We start from the raw sequence: 17,657 nt of genomic DNA, 5'->3' as shown, positions 1-17,657 counted from the left end.
CTGTTTCGACTAGACCCTAATTCGGGATGTTACAAGGCACACTACCTAGTGACATGAAAAATCCCAGTTCGAGGGGGAAAGAACACTGCAAGGCTATCATGCTTAGGAGTGGTAAACAAATTGGTTAGCCGACTACAGACACTACTGTAGCACCTCAAGATACTAGTGAAGTGATCCGTGGTGAGAAGGTTGAATTAGAAGAAAGTTCCACAATTTGTCACTTATATGCGTAATGTCTGACCCCTGAAACTGTCAACACAATCAAAGGTGTCAGCGCAAGCAGATGTATCTTCACCTTTACCTTTTTTCACAAAGATTCAGGGAGAAAGAGCAGGATAAGTAGTACCACTAGTTCTTGAACACACTGAAGTAACTTCAAGTCAATATTCCTATAGTAGACACTTTTGTGCAAATTCCAAATTATGGGAAATTTATGAATGAGCTCTTGTCCAAGAAGAAGCTCAATGGTATGGAAACTATCGCACTCACAGAAAGCTGTAGTGCTATTTTAACAAATAAGTTGCCCCCTAAAATGAAAGATCCTGGGAGCTTTACTATCCCATGTTCAATTCACAACCGTTATTTGGGCAAGACTTTATGCGACTTGAGAGCTAACGTCAATCTAATGCCACTATCTACTTTCAGAAAGTTGGGAATTTGTCACATGAAACCTATTGCAGTGACATTGCAACTAGCTGGTCGATTCTTGGCTCAACCTGAAGGGAAAATCAAAGATATCTTAGTTTGTGTGGATAAATTCATTTTTCAAGCTGATTTTATCATACTTGACTATGAGGCAAACAGGGAGGTTTCCATAATCTTGGGACAACCATTTTTAGCCATCGGATGAACTATTATTGATGTTCAAAAAGGTGAACTGACCATGCGACTTAATAATGAGCATGTTACCTTTATTATTTTTGAATCTATTCAATATATGGATAAAGAAGAATGACATACTGTCATTATGCTAGATGATCTAACTGAGGAAGAATTCAATACCAAAGCACAATACTTTTTGAGGAGTTTGCAGTGACATTTGATGATGAATTCTTAGATAATGGTGACAGTATGATTGAAGCTAATAATATTAAACTCAAACATGGATGACAAATTGAATCCTTAGACTTAGCCAACTGAGCATTTCCAATTTTCAAGCCATCTATCGAAAAAGCTCCTACTATAGAGTTGAAACCACTGCCTAATCATCTTAAATACATCTTTCTTGGTGATAATAATACTTTCCTAGTTATTGTATCTGCAACACTAGATGTAACTTACGAAGAGAAATTTGTCCATATCCTTAAGCAACATAAACGAGCTATTGCTAGGAGTATTGTCGATATCCAAGGCTTTAGTCCATCTTTTTACATGTACAAGATCAAGTTGGAAGATAAAGGCAAGCAATCAATTGAGCAACAAAGAAGATTAAACAAGAAGATGAAGGAAGTTGTTAAGAAAGAAATTATAAAATGGCTTGATGCTGGAATTATTTACCCTATTTCTAATAGCAATTGGGTAATTTCAGTGCAATGCGTTCCTAAAAAGAGTGGCTTCATTGTGGTTAGCAACGATAAATACGAATTAATTTCTACACACATTTCTATGGGATGGCGAGTCTGTATGGATTATCGCAAACTTAATGTTGCCACAAGGAATGACCACTTCCCACTTTCTTTCATTAACCAAATGTTGGATAGGATTGCTAAAAGAGCCTATTACTACTTCGTAGACGACTATTCTGGGTACAATCAAAGTACTATTGCACTGGAGGATCAAGAGAAAAAAACTTTCACTTATCCCTTTTGTACTTTTGTTTTTCGCCATATGCGTTTTGGTCTTTGCAGCACACCAGCCATATTTCAAAGGTGCATGATGGCAATATTCTCGGGTATGATTGATTTCTCAATATATGGGAATGATTTTGATCATTGCGCTAACAATTTGGATAAAGTTTTGCAATGATGTGAAGACACACATCTTGTTCTAAATTGGGAAAAATGTCATTTCATGGCAACTGAAGGCATTGTGTTAGGCCATTGCATCTCTAGTCAAGGAATTAAAGTAGACAAAGCTAAAATGGAAATCATTGAGAAATTACCTCCACCGAAAAATGTGAAAGGTATTCATAGTTTTCTTAGGCATTTATTAGAGATTTCTCAAAAATTGCAAAGCCTTTATGCTCATTGCTGGAACAAAATCGAAAATTCTTCTTTGACAATGCACATCTAAATGCATTTATTTAATTAAAAAAGTAGTTAGAAAATGCACCCCTTGTCGTTGCACTAGATTAGCCTCAACCTTTTGAAATTATGTGCGATGCAAGTGACTTTGCTGTGGTTATTGTTCTAGGACAACGCAGGGGAAAAATATTTCATTCCATCTATTATGGTAGCAAAAATCTTACAGAGGCTCAAATCAACTATACTACTATAAAGAAAGAATTGTTGGCTGTAGTCATTGCTTTCGAAAAGTTTTGTTCTTATCTTGTTGGCGCAAAGGTTACTTTATTTACTGATTACTCGGTATTGAGACATCTTTTTGCAAAGAAGGATGCAAAACCTAGACTGATGCTTTGGATCTTATTGTTGCAAGAATTTGACATCGAGATGAAAGACTGTAAGGGTTTAGAGAATCAACTTGTAGACCATCTATCTCGATTGCAAGTTGACAATGAATATGGAAACATACTTCAAATTGTCAACACATTCCCAGATGAAAAGTTATTTTCTATAGATGCAACCTATTGGTATACCGATTTGGTTAATTATCTAGTATGTGGAGAACTCCCGTTGGATGTCATAGGCCATAAAAAAGAAAGATTTCTTCGTGAAGTAGTGAAGTATCATTGGAACGAGCAGTATTCAAGGTATGTAATGAAAACATTATTCGGTGTTGTGTTTCAGAAGAGGAGATGCTTTCAATCCTAAATCACTGTTATGATGCTCTTTATGGAGGTAATTTTGGTGGCATGCGAACTACCTTTAAGGTTTTCCAATTAGGATTCTACTAGCTTTCATTATTCAAAGACCCCCACAATTTTGTGAATCAATGCGATAGGTGTCAGTGCATTATCCTGAAGCAATGAAATGTTGCAGCAGCCAATTATGGAGGTTAAATTGTTCGATGTTTTGGGTATGGATTTTATGGGACCATTTCCAAGTTCATTTGGAAATCTTTATATATTAGTAGCTATTTACTACCTCTTAAAGTGGGTTGAAGCTGTTGTAGTCCCAAAAGATGGTACAAAGACAGTGCTTAAATTTTTTCACAAGCATATATTCACCCACTTTAGTACACCAAAGGCATTGATCAATGATTAGGGTACACACGTTCATTGCCACCAAGTGGCAATCGCACTGAAGAGATATGGAGTAAATCATAGAATGGCTACTACTTATCATCCGCAAACTAATGGACAAGTTGAAGTATTGAATCGACAAATTAAAAACATTCTTGAGAAGGTTGTGAACCCTTCGAGGAAAGATTGGTCTTCCAGGCTGGATGACGCTTTATGGGCATTACGGACAACATAAAAAATTCCATTAGGGAGGTCACCGTATCAATTGGTTTTTGGGAAAGCATGTTACTTGCCAGTTGAACTGGAGCACAAAGCAATGTAGGCAATTAAGCAAGTAAACATGGACTATGAAACTGTTGGAAAGAAAAGGTTGTTGGATATCACTGAACTAGAGGAGATTAGGCGAAATGCCTATGAAAACCCTGAAATTTACAAAGAAAAGACTAAACGATGGCATAATAAAATTATTTTGCAGCAACAATTTATCACGGGTCAACAAGTTTTATTATTAAATTCCAGACTGAAACTACACCTGAGTAAACTGCACTCACGTTGGTCTGGACTTTTCAAAGTTGTCGAAGTATTTCCTCATAGTGCAGTCACAATAAGAGATTTACATGATGGACACCAGTTTAAAGTGAATGGTTAGTGGTTGAAACATTATTTTGGGAATATTGATCAAAAGCACGTAGAGACCATTAAATTGGTCGAAAATTTTTAATTTTTATGGAATTTATTATTATGTAATTTATTTTTGTTTCTTTTCAAGTTTGTTTTACATCTTTATCTTATTTTTTTCTTGTAGAATAATTAGGTGTCATTGTCGACGCACTTGGGCTTTATTATCAACACAGTTCTTACTATTGTACTGTCACTTATGACTCATCAAGAATGAGGGCAGATAAAAAATTTCAGATCCCATCGTTTGATCAAAAGTCACCTAGCTGTCTGATTTGTTTGAGCGGACACATTTCTCATTGGACATAATTAATCCCTCTAGCTTTTATATCCCTTCACAAAAGTAACGCTTTTCCATCTTCTTCTTTCACTTGCTATAAACCTCCCTTTATTGTGCCAATTGTAACACAAATAAAGCAACCATTTTTATTCACTTTCTCTTCCCCAAGATCGTGCCCGTACAACTTTAAAACATCTTCACTCTAAAAAAAACAAAAAAAAATATGGCAAGAACGAGAGGATCAATCAAGAAAGTCACCAAGTTCGTTGAAGAACACTCGTCCTCTACAACTGCAGTTCGTGAATCAGAGTCTTCCATGCTAACAGAGAAAAAGAGCCAGTGATCTTTTTAGCGAAAGCAGCCCGGTTTGAAGAAAACATTTTGAAGCTACATTGCACCTAGAATAGGGAATTCTCCTTTCGTAACAACAAGACTTGGGCAAGCAAGTCTACAAAACCATCTCTAAGCTGAAGTGGAAGACTTTCTGCATTCATCCTAGAAGCTATTCTCCTTCATTAGTACATGAGTTTTACGCTAACCTTTATGACCATGAGTTAGAGTTTATTTTTGTTTATTTTTGTTTGAGAAGGCTTAATTCCATGGGATGCTAAAAAAATCAATGAGCTGTACAACACTAAAGTAGATGTACTCTGAGTTTATTAAGGACATCACAGATGACAAAAGGGCCATGTTGGTGAATGATTTATGTGTCGAAGGTGCATTATGAATGGGTTCCCATCAAAAAAATTATACGATGCACTGTCAGTTCTTGACACTGTAAAGAAAAATTTGGTTTCATTTTGTCAACTGTAGGCTGCTACCCTCTACTCACAGCACCACAGTCAACCTTGATAGGATGTGTCTGATAAATTCTCAATTGTCAAGAGCAGAAAGATTGATGTTGGCGCAATGCTCCACTAAGAAATTACTGACTGCGTCGCATGGTAAACTGGAATTTTGGTTTTCCCGTTGTTGGTGATGCTACTATGCCAGCAAAAAAGGTTTGTGCCCTGTGATGATGAAAAGATCCTGGAGAATAAGGGCCCGATAAATGAATCCTTTATTGAAAGAATGACTTTGGCAAAGATACACTGACAATGAAGGGGGCAGAGACTAGCAAGATAAGGGAAGGCAAAAACAAAGCAGAAAGTAATGGAACAAACTTGACTGCAGAGACATCATTGTTGCGCAAAATACAGGATATCGAGAAGTTGGCCAATTCCATCAGCAATAAGCAGATCAGGTTTGTCACTATAATAGAGGATATGGACAGATCACAAAATTTGTTCTACGCTTATACTAGGGCCTATAACTAATCTATTGTAGCCACATTAAGTCAGTTCAGCCCAACCCCATTCCCAGAATTTCCATTGTTTCCACCGATCATCCAAGATTATGAACCTTTCTCTAAGAAAGATGACTTAGGGGACTAAGATAGATTGGTGGAAACCCCTCCCATTGTGTACATCTCTAATGATGAGAAAGAAAAGGATTCAAAGGACATTGAGGAGTTTATGCCAAGGATTGATAGCCTAGTTGAGGGTGACATCATTGCTGGTCAAGAGGAGTATACCGTTGAGGAGGAAGTTATCGTGAGAGAGGAGGAAGTCCATGTTGAAGTTGTGCACGAGAAGGCCGAAGAAGAAAATACTAAGACAGAAATTGCTGAGAAAGAATCTGTTGAGAACATTATCTATGCACCCGAGTTTGTGGATGCAACTAATGCTAATCTGGAGTGAGATGGAGCTAGATTGGCAGAAGCTGTAGAGGTAACCAGAACTCATTGGTGATAGTGGTCTATACTAGACCAACCCCTCCTACATAATAAGCAATTGATGATGCCAGAGCAGCGATGGAAACTGAGGAGCGATCCAAGGACCGTGCGAAGCCTAAAGAACAGAAGAGAAAGTGCTCCAAAGACAAAAAGCACAAGAAAGAGGAGAAAAAGATGAGGAAAAAGAAACATCGTGCAACCACATTGATGGTCAAGGAAAACTAAGTTACTTTATTTTAAATTTTAGTTGTAGTATTCATGCATTGCATGTAGCTGTAATTTTCATTTTGTTAGTGCACATTGTCGTTGCATTTTTATTGTCATCACATTTTAAGATTAATGCATTGAGGACAATGCAAATTTTAAGTTTGGTAGAATGCATATGGGGTTTGGAAATACACCCACATTTTAAATTTTTTTTTTTAGTTTAATGAAGCATGCAAGGTTTATTTGTGGTTAATGCAAATGTTTTTGAATTTTTTTTGTTACATTCAATGCTTTATTCTTGAATCATGTGAATTATCAATGAATGAGTTGGATAAATTTGACTGAATATTGTATCTTCAATTCTTTGATGAATGATTTAGGTTGCATTAGTAATGGATGACTAGTAGCATTCCTTGAATATTGAATGAATTTTCCTTTTGCAGCTGCTTATATATATAGCTATGAATAAGAGACACTCCAAAGTGGGTGTATTGTGAAATGTTAAAAAGGGAACACTCCAATGCAAGCATTAGAAAAATGAATCTAGCCAAAGGCTGTCGCTGAATGAGTGTGTGTCGGCGCAATTATGTACTCCCTGGAGGTTTCTTACACTCCATCGTTACTTCTCAGGAACAAGGATACAGTAATGCAATGATATACCTTATTCACAAAAAATAAGAGACATATATTGTACAATAAATGCTGTATTGGTAGATAGAATATAGGATTTAAAGCATGATGCTGGTTTCGATGAAGTTGCAATCTTATTCATTCATACTTATGTATTATCGATGCAATATTCTGTCATCTGAATGTGATTCGTTCATAGGGAGTTTAGTTCATTCAAGTTGCTAGAATAATCATTTGCCTTAGTGAATTCTTGTGTAGCCTTCCTATTTTTTGTTTTATTTGAGGAAAAGTAAAAACTCAAGTTTGGGATTGTGATAGTACTAGAAAGAACATATGTTTTCTCCCTACTTATTGGTTAATTTGTTCCCATTTAGATATCTTTAGCACATATTTTAGCATTTTCAGTTCAGTAGATTGCATTTTATAACTCAGTGGATCTTAGCCTATTTATCTTTATTTTTGTCATGTTTTGGTACCAATGTCACTGCATGAGTATTTTCAGATTGCACCCAAAATTGTCGCCGTACCTGACAGCTGCTCGAATAAGAACAAAAATGTGGACGTTGTCTAGTCTGGTATAACCAACTTGTACATACAGAGGCAGCATGATTTTGATGAAAGGACACTTAGGCTATTTGGGAAGAATATATATATTCACGTGAAAATAAAAAAAATGAAAGCTTTTAAATTATCATCTTCTTCAACCTACCTTTTGAAGCTTTCAGCTATGGCGGCTTAAGCCTCCTCCGAGTGAACTGACGCGAAAGGGATGTAGACCAGCTCTGAGGAGCCCTGAGTACGACACAAGAAGGAATAAAGAGATTCAAGTTGAGTTGTGTAGGAATAGTATTCTCCACTTATTTCTTTTAGTTTTCTTTTCTAAACGCTGGTGATAACTTTCTATTTCACGTTAGTACGAAAGTGCACATAATTTCTGGGTTAAATGTTATTTTATTCAGTCTTGCTTCTAATATTTAATCTTTAGATTTGAATGTTTTTAGCATGGAAGTGCTATTGTGGTGACTGGCACTGGAAAGTGCAGTAACAGTTCAGGCTAACAAACGAAAGTTCCTTGAGGATTAAAGGAATTTAATCCACTTGTTCTTAATAGTGTTCCATTTCCATCATCGAAAGGTGTGGTTAATGTGCATGTTTAAGTCTTAGATTATATATAGAAGTTAAGCTTGGTAAGATATTCATTGCAAATTATTGCATCAACAATCATCTATCCTTTTATACCTTGTGTGCACTTAGTATTCTGTTGAATATTCATGTTAGGGATCCCAGTTTATTAGTATCATATTTTATCTTATTGTTTTCAAGTTATTTCTTCGACAATTGCTCTCACAATTTATCTCATTTCTATATATTTATTGCACGAACATTGATAGACAAAAGACAACCATCCTTGTGGGATCGATATCCGACAGACTCATATCTGTCTACTATAGTTACATCGACAGTGTACACTTGCACATTATTGCTGTAACAATAAATAGCCGATCAACGTCGTACCTTATTTTGTGACCATGCTTAACCCTTAGCATCTTTAGTACATTACTACTGTTCTTCACCCAACTTGTTCGTGATTCCTTAACTATTCCAATTCTGGAACCCATACCTATAAAACACTATTAATCGAATTGTTTTTCTAGTCTACTTGGTTCGTACTATGAGTTCACAACATTCCCTAGCGTATTCTTCTCTGTAAATATCATAAGACTATGCAGGATACGCTACAATATTTTATATGGTACTATTTCTCTCAGGGTTCGCCATACATACTATTCATTCAAAGTTCTCCATATGTACTATTCTTTCAGAGTTTACCATACCTACCAGTCCTTCAAAGCTTGTAACACCCCAAACTTGGTCTAGATGTTACGACTGGATTATGAAGGTTACAACATTTAAACATAGTCCACCTCAAAAGAAAAATTTTTCCTTAACTCAATCTCCTCCACTGGGACCATATGTGATGGAACAGAGCGATAGCGTCTCAGTATAGACATGTGGAAAACATCATAGATGTGATCCAACTCCAAAGGTAACTCAAGCTAATAAGCAATTGACCCAACTCACCTCAAAACCTTATATGGCTCAATGAATCAAGGGATCAACTTGCCATTTTGACCAAACCTAAGAATTTTTTCCAAAGAAACACCCTAAGGAACATATGGTTCCCTACCTCAAACACAATCTCTACTCGGTTAAGGTCCGCATAAGATTTCTGTCTATCAGAAGCACCCTTAAGATGATCTTGAATCAAACAAACTTTATCTTCAGTCTCAACCACTAGCTCAGGACCCAAAACTTTCCTTTCACCCAACTCTGTCCAACAGAGTGGAGTGCAACATTTCCTACCATATAAGGCCTCACAAGGTGCCATCTGAATACTAGATTAGATGTTATTATTAGAAACAATTTCAGCTAGCGGCAAAAACTCCTTCCAACTCCCTTGAAAATCAATTACAGAACTTCGAAGCATATCGTCCAAAATTTGAATCACCCTCTCTGACTGACCATCAGTCTGAGGATGAAAAGCCATACTAAAATCCATTCGTGTGCCTAAAGCTTTATGTAGCTTCTACTAGAAACGAGAAGTAAAACGAGGATCTTGATCCGAATAATAGACACTAGAACCTTATGCAGTCTGACAGTCTCAGAAACATTTTATTTCACCAACTTTTTCCAAAAGTAGTCAGTCCTAACTGGAATAAAGTGCGTTTACTTGGTTAACTAATCTACAATAACCCAAACCAAATCCTTCTTAGTTGGCATCGAAGGCAACCCATTAACAAAATCCATAGTTACCCATTCCCACTTTCATAATGGAAATCTTACTGGGTTGTAAAAATCTAGAAGGAAGTTGGTGTTGGGCCTTAACCTGTTGGCACGTTAAACAATGAGATACAAATTCAGTTACCTCTCATTTTAACCCAGGCCACCAATATACATCATGGAGATCTCGATACATTTTATTACCCCCGGGATGTATAGTATAAGAACTACTATGTGCTTCTCGCAAGATAGACTGTCTCAAATCCACATCCTTAGGAACATAAATACATCATCGGTAATACAGAATTACGTCATTATTATACCCAAAATCCGTAGTATTACCATTAACCAACTGTTGAAACCGACCAATTAAAGACTCGTCCAGAAGTTGCTTATTTTAAATCTCATTCAACATAGATGGCTTAACTTGCAATTTAGCAAGAAACTCACCATCATTGAACAGACTTAGGCAACCAAACATTGCCTTCAACTCAGTCATAGACCTCCGACTGAGAGCATCGGCCACCCTATTTGCCTTGCCAAGATGGTATTTAATTGAACAATCGTAATTTTCAAGCAACTTAACCCAAAAACGCTGCCTAAGATTCAACTCCTTTTGAGTGAGGAGATATTTTAGACTTTGATGATCTGTATTTATAATGCATCTCTCACCATTTAACTTGTGTCTCTATATCTTGAGGGCAAAAACAACCACAGTAGGCTTGAGATGATGAGTCATGTAATTACCCTCGTGCTGCTTAAGTTATCTAGACGTGTAAACAACCACTTTACCTCCTTATATCAATACACAACCCAAACTAGTATATAATGCATCACTATACACAACAAACTCCTTTCTAGAATCAGGCTAAATCAAAATAGGTGCCTGAGTTAAAACTAATTTGTGCTTCTTCAAGCTCGATTGCTGCTCAATAGCCCAGACAAATGAAGCATTCTTACATAGCAGATTAGTCAAAGGTGCCGTTAACAAAGAAAACCCCTCCAAAAATCTCTGATAATATCCTGCCAAACCCAAAAATTTTGAAGCTTAGTCACATTTCAAGGCTGTTTCCAATCCAAAATAACCTCTCTCTTCTTAGGATCCACTAAAATACCTTCGTCGAAAACTACATGCCCCAAAAACATAACATCACCCAGCCAGAACTCACATTTACTTAGCTTAGCATACAGTTCTTTTTCTTGAAGAATCTGAATAATCGTAAGAAGATGCTTGTCATGCTCCTCTCGAACTTAGAATAGAACAAAATGTCATCGATAAACACAACGAGGAATTGATCTAGATATGGCTAAAAAACTCGATTCATGAGATCCATGAATACTACTAGAGAATTAGTCAATCCAAATGCAATAACAAGGAACTTGTAGTGACCATAACTAGTCTTGAATGCAATTTTATGTACATTGGCCTCCTTAACTTTCAACTAATGATACCTAGAACGGAGATCAATTTTAGAAAACACAGAAGCCCGACAGAATTGATTGAATAGATCACTGATCCGTAGAATTGGACACTTATTCTTTATCTTAAATTTGTTTAACTAACAATAATCCACACACATCCTCATCGATCCACCCCTTTTTCTTAACAAAAAACACTGGTACACCCCACAGGGACACACTCGGTCGAATAAACCTTCTGTCCAACAGTCCTTGAAATTGACACTTAAGTTCCTTTAACTTCTTTGATGCAATATGATATGGAGCGATGGACACTAGAGCTGTACCTGACAATAAATCAATCCCAAACTTGACCTCTCTATCTAAAGGTAAACCTGACATCTCCTCAGAAAAATGTCAAGAAAGTTCACTACTAGTGTCTTCAACTAAGCCCACCTTACTGGTATCATGCACATATGCCAAACATGTATCACAACCTTTACGAATAGCCTTTCAACTACCAGAGCGGAGATCGCATTAGATAAATAATCTTGACACTCGCCAACCCGATGCTCCACTAAAGGTCACATGCTTAGAATCACAGTCCAATCCAACCTGATGCACCACCAACCAATCCATACCTAAAATCAAATCGAATTCCTCCAAAGGCGACTCCATCAAATTAGCAGGGAACATATATCCCTGAACCTCAAGCAAACACCTCCAATATACCATACCAACTTCTACTGATTGACCTAAATGATTTGAAACAGAAAGTTCACTACTAGTATCCTCAAGCAAAATCCTCAAATATCCTACAACACTACTCGATATATAGGAATGCGTAAAACCAAAATTAATTAAAGCAAAATAAGGCATAGTATAGATAACGAACGTACCAACAATCACATCTGTCACATCCTTATCCTTACGGCACCTCGCTGCATAAACCAAAGCTAGCTAGACAGCCTCAGCTTGTCCCACAACTCTACTTGGTGCTCTCTGACCATGACCACTAACATTAAGCCCTAGTATCAGACCACGGCCCCTAAAAAGTTATTGACCAACCCTCTAAGATAGAATCTGGCCCTGAATAAGGGCCCGTCCAAACTCAACCATAAGATGACACTCACTGGTTTTGTGCCCCACTACACCACACCTAAAACAAGCCCCAATCCTCCTCCAACACTCACCCAGATGGTGTATGTTACAATACCCACATACCAAAACCTGCTCAGCTCTAGCAACTAGCTCACGCTACGGTGGTCTATCAAATTTGGCATGATTCATGGACCGCTATAGAGAAATAGAAGAACTTGAATCCCTCTTATTCTTATTCTAAATTTTCTCCTGATCCCTCTTCTTGCGTTCAGTGCGTTTAACCTCCTCAACTATCTTTTCCTTGTCCACCAAAGCTGCAAAAACCCGCTCCTTCTGAAGGGCTCTCAAAACCTTAAGGTCATACCTCAAGCCTTCCTCAAAACGTACACTCTTCTCATAGTCATTAGAAACAAGTCCTCGAGCATACTAACTTAATCATAAAAACTCGACCTCATACTTGACCACTGATCTCTCTTCATGAGTCAAATTCATAAACTCTCACTTGTAGGCCTTTACATAGTTTGTGCCCACATATTTACCTTGAAAGGCATTTAAAAAATAATGCCACAACAGCTACTTAGGTTGAGTGCCCTCTTGAACTGTCAGCCATCATTGGTATGCCTTATCGTGAAGTAAGGATATCACACCCTTTAATTTTCACTTAGAGGTACAGTCTAAGTCATTCATGATTCTCTCAGTGGCTTTTAACCAATAATCAACCATAGTTGGGGTGACTCCAGTGATGCCCCTAAATAGTTTAGCTCTATTGGAACGAGGTCGTTCGGTAACCGACCCTCAATTCCCAAATCCAGATCCAATATGGGTCCCAACAACCCTCTCTAAAACCTTCAACATTGCTTGGGACAGTGCATCATCCTTGGCAGTTTAAGCTGTGGACTCAATCTCAATAGTCGGAGTCCATACAATCTCACTCGTATCTAATTGGGGCATACTACCCATCGAAGAAGATTCAGCTCGTTCGCCTCAATAGTGTCCACCATGCTGACGAGTGCCATATCTACAAGAACTAAGAGTACTCATTTTCTTATCTACAATTCTTTTTTGAAATTTTGTGCAATATGTTTAACTTTCAAAATTTTATTCTTAAGTCTTATCGAAATACTACCAAGATATAAATAGTGTTTTTCTTATACTACAGTCTCAAAAGGTCATATCATATACTAAATTTATCACATACAAAGTGTTTCTAAAGTATATCTAAAGTTTAAAGTGCTTACATAGATCAACGTCAGAGTCCCGGTTTCACTTATCCAAAAGTTTAAAATAGCTTCAATCAAATTTCAATTTAAAGAAAGATTTTCTTAAAAATAATTTGGACCATAAAACACAAAGTCGAGTTTTGCAACATGGTTCTGATACCACTAAATGTAACACTCCAAACCTGATCTAGACGTAACGATTAGATTATGAACGTTACAAAATTTAAACACGAGAAATCTATTATTCAATTTGAAAAGAACCAGTTTGGAAAATTTTGAAATCGAATAAAGACCTGTTTAACTTCTTAAAAAAAATAAATTCAAAACTTAATTATGTTCCAACAATTAATACCAAATTCATTTCTTCATGTTTGTTTACAAAACCCCTTTTTATAGAAATTACTAATTTATTTTGTAGCAGGAAAACCTTAAGTTTTATTAGTTTGAAAACAAATGGTTTTCATTTTTCTTATCTTAAGTTGGTGTTAACCAATTGAGTTTAAGTGTAACAAATTGTTTTGGTCCTAACGTTCTACACAAAATATAAAAGGTCTGAAAGCATAACAAGCCAAAAACAAAGTCCAAAATGTCCACTTTAAACAAATAAAACAAATTCGTAAAATTAAATCAAAATGTGAACCTGAGCTCCAGTGTCACCGTCCACAGCTAAGTTGGAGGATTACCTGAAACGAAACATACAAACGTGAGCTAATAGCCCAGAGTGTGATAAAACCCATATGACTAAAAATAATTGTTTTTATATATCAAACTGTAAACCATATTTCACATAGCATATTTCATTTAGAGAGAGACCATATCATATCATATTTTATATGAATCATATCTTATCATAATGTAACATAACATAGTAAATCGTAACAACATATTGTAACATACATATCAAGTCCTACCCCCATTCACTACAGACCATCTTTGTCCAACCAATCACACCATATTGGATACATGAGTCCATCCATCCAATCATACCAATATGTGGTGATGTGCCACTCATATAAAATTGCAACTGAGTTGCCATACGAATGATTTTACGATCTAGCCACCATATTTGCAGTAAGTACTTTCCTATAAACTTTCTCCATCATGTCGTATCCCACCCCAATCATAAAAATATCATACATGTATCTTATCATAATCATAAAAAAATGTTATGCATATATATAGCATGCGTTACACAACAAAATTACCTACACAATTTATTTTACATGTAACTTTTAATTTAGTTTTAGCATATGATATTGATCATGCTTTTAATAGTACGCATACGAGCTTAAGTAGTCAACTTACAATTTTTTTGGCCCTTATGTCATCATTAGACCTTAAACAACCCCTAATTGGGCCCTAAAAATTGGCCAAAAAGGCTCACACGACCCAAAAGCCCAACCTGTATGGTCCACAGAAGCCACCTACACGATATGTAAAGATTTACACGGCCCAGCCACACGAGCTGCATAGTCACACATGGCTATGTGCTATACACAACCATCACACATAGTTTGCATAATACTGACACGAACGTGTGCCACACGTGGCCTACCACATAGCCATGTGCCAGGCCATGTGAAAACTGGGCAGCTTCGCAATAACCTCTGTTTTGCGGTTTCAATCAAATTTCTAAGAGAGTTTTAGGTGTTTTCACACACCTGATTGTGTAGTCGACTAACTTTGATAACGGAAGTCATGAACCTACAATTACGCAATAAATCAAACCAAAAATATGTCAAAAACCTAATCAAATCGGTCTTTAAAAATAATAAAATTGTAGCCCCAAAACAAACTTGACTCCTTACCACCCGGAAATCAGTAACAAAAATGAAACCTACTCCATTGGAGGGACTTGATTTTCCAAACCTTTACTTAATCAAAAATTACAGAAGCACTTAAGACAATATAGGATAAAACTAGAAACCCAAACTAAACTTGAATACTATTAAGATTCAACTTGAACAATCAACAAAACAATGAGTGAAACTTACACCCTTGATGAACTATCTTGCAACAATCAACTTAATCCCTATAGTGAACAAGAGGCAACACACAAGAATAAGCCTAAAAGACTAAAAAGAAAGTCTCTAGAACAATGAAATAAAAGAAAAGAGAAAAGAGGAGAAGAACAAAACCAACAAATAAAGAACAAAAGGAACATGAGAGTAAAGAGAGGTGTAGGCAGTTAGGAATAGAAAGAAAACTAAAATATCCTAACAAAAATATTAAACTACAATTTTAAAGGAACAAAATAACTAAAATACACCTACCAAATTTTCTAAAGTCCAACCCAAACTCTAATACCCCACCCAAGAGCTTAAGCAAAAGAAATAAAGATTTTCACAATTACGCCTCACAAGACTCAAACATTGGACCCAAAGCGAATCCAAACTACTTAACCACCAAAACAAGTCAAATCATCTAACAAACAAAAACATTAAAAAATCTAAAAATTTGGGGTGCTACAGAGCTAGCCACACATATCATTCCTTCAACATTTGTCATACTTACCATTCTTCTCTTTCAGGGTTCGCCATAAAAGTATTTCTTTCAGATGATTAACACAAGAGCCTTCCTGTAGAATGCGCCATGAAGGTGTTCCTTCACAAAGGCTTCCATTTCATAGGTTGCCACAAAGGCTTCCATTTAATAAATTGCCATAAAGGATTCCATTTCATAAATACGCCACAAAGGCTTTCATTTTCTTATGTATTCACAATATGGATTTGCCTAAACTCACATTTCGTGAGGTTTGCCCCTCATTGTTCTAGGTCACATAGAAACCCCATTAGGCAATAACCTTCTTTTAGTTCTTTCCATATGAAACCATAGCCTACCAGCTATGGTCTTACACGATAAGGTTCTATGGACTTTCCTTTTATAGAATCATGTTTAAAGTCCCAACGGACTTCTTTAGACGACTCTGCAGAGACGCATCTAGACTCACTTAATAGATCTTTCATGCTTTGACACTACACAAAAACTAACATACATTTAATTTCTCATCATCTAATGCATTCCAAAAGCACTCAAGTAGTTTATTTCATCATTTGAACATCCATCTTATACAAAAACTATATATGCATGGATCATTTAGAGTTTATAGTTTGGCCATTATTTGTAGAAACAATGAGAATACTACCTTACATACGAGAGTCCACTCAGGGACTGTAGCTTTAGCTCTAGATCTAAGATCTTTTCAGGAGTTACAGCAACCATTTCCTCTTAAAACAAAAGAACACCATAAAAATCCATTCAGATTACGTTTCTGTCATATTAAACAAAAATTTCCCATCAACAAAGCCTTACTTCTTCAAGCATTCATATAGATATACATTTTTTAGAACCATAGAACTCACCTAGACATGGAGAAATTTCCAGAAGAATCTAGAGTTTCAAATCTATCTTAAAGAAAAATGCTTTTTCATTCCCTTTAGCCGTAGATTTCAATCTTTTCAAAAGAAACGAAGAGAACTCCCTTTATTTCAAATTGAAAACCTATTAAAATAGTCAAAGTCTTTATTGGAACTTAACAAACATCACATCACTATTGACCTGTCTTATCAAGGGTCTACAACTTTTGAGGAAACTAATTGAGTATTTCTCATTTCTCTCTTAACTATCCTGGTTCTCGTTCGGTTAGTTCCTAACCAGCTTACCTTATAACCTAACATATATAGTGTCACAGTAAAAAGGCTGTACTACTTCTAACGAGGCTTATACCTTCAGTATATATTTACTTAGCCACATCTTTTTCTATTAAATTACAATTATTTGGCATGGAACTCTCAATATCTTGAAGACACAAATATGTCTGCCTCCATTATTCACTAGAAAGTTCATTTAGGTAATTACCAATCCGCTAATCTTACTTTTCAAAGACTATGCCAGACCTTGTGCCCACTAGAACTAGGGTGCTATGGGCTTGCTTAAAGAATTTTTATACTTAGTCAAATTATTATACTTTACACACACTCAAAACTTACTCTTTATGACTTACTTCCATAGACATCGTTAAACACTAGGGTTTCACTGTCGAGATGTTACAACTCTCCGCCACTTTAAGAAATTTTGCCCCCGAAATTTTCTTTTTTCTCAAGAATCTCAATTTTAGAAGTAATTTAGTTGTCCTCATCAAGCACAAATCATCGATGGCACAAATTCCCTTGCACACATTTCAAGTTTTTCTTTCTTACTATCATACTTTCCAAAAGTTTTAAGAGATATTATCAGACTACTTTCCTAAATGAAATCAAATTTTTAACGGTTAACACTTGAGTATGG

General features: G+C 36.3%; 1 protein-coding gene across 1 annotated transcript; it reads left to right on the top strand.

The window, feature by feature from the left end:
• The first annotated feature begins 433 nt into the window (after nt 1-433).
• LOC108468268 (uncharacterized) lies at nt 434-1,965 on the top strand. The gene is made up of 3 exons (XM_017769159.1): nt 434-808; nt 1,159-1,399; nt 1,529-1,965. Exons 1-3 carry the CDS (start codon nt 434-436, stop codon nt 1,963-1,965), a joined length of 1,053 nt encoding a protein of 350 aa, XP_017624648.1.
• The last annotated feature ends 15,692 nt before the right edge of the window (nt 1,966-17,657 follow it).

Source organism: Gossypium arboreum, chromosome 11 (genome assembly GCF_025698485.1).
Source record: "Gossypium arboreum isolate Shixiya-1 chromosome 11, ASM2569848v2, whole genome shotgun sequence".
NCBI classification, from domain to species: domain Eukaryota; kingdom Viridiplantae; phylum Streptophyta; class Magnoliopsida; order Malvales; family Malvaceae; genus Gossypium; species Gossypium arboreum.
The sequence above is the reverse complement of the archived record's forward strand: the minus strand, read 5'-3'. Positions and strand labels throughout refer to the sequence as shown.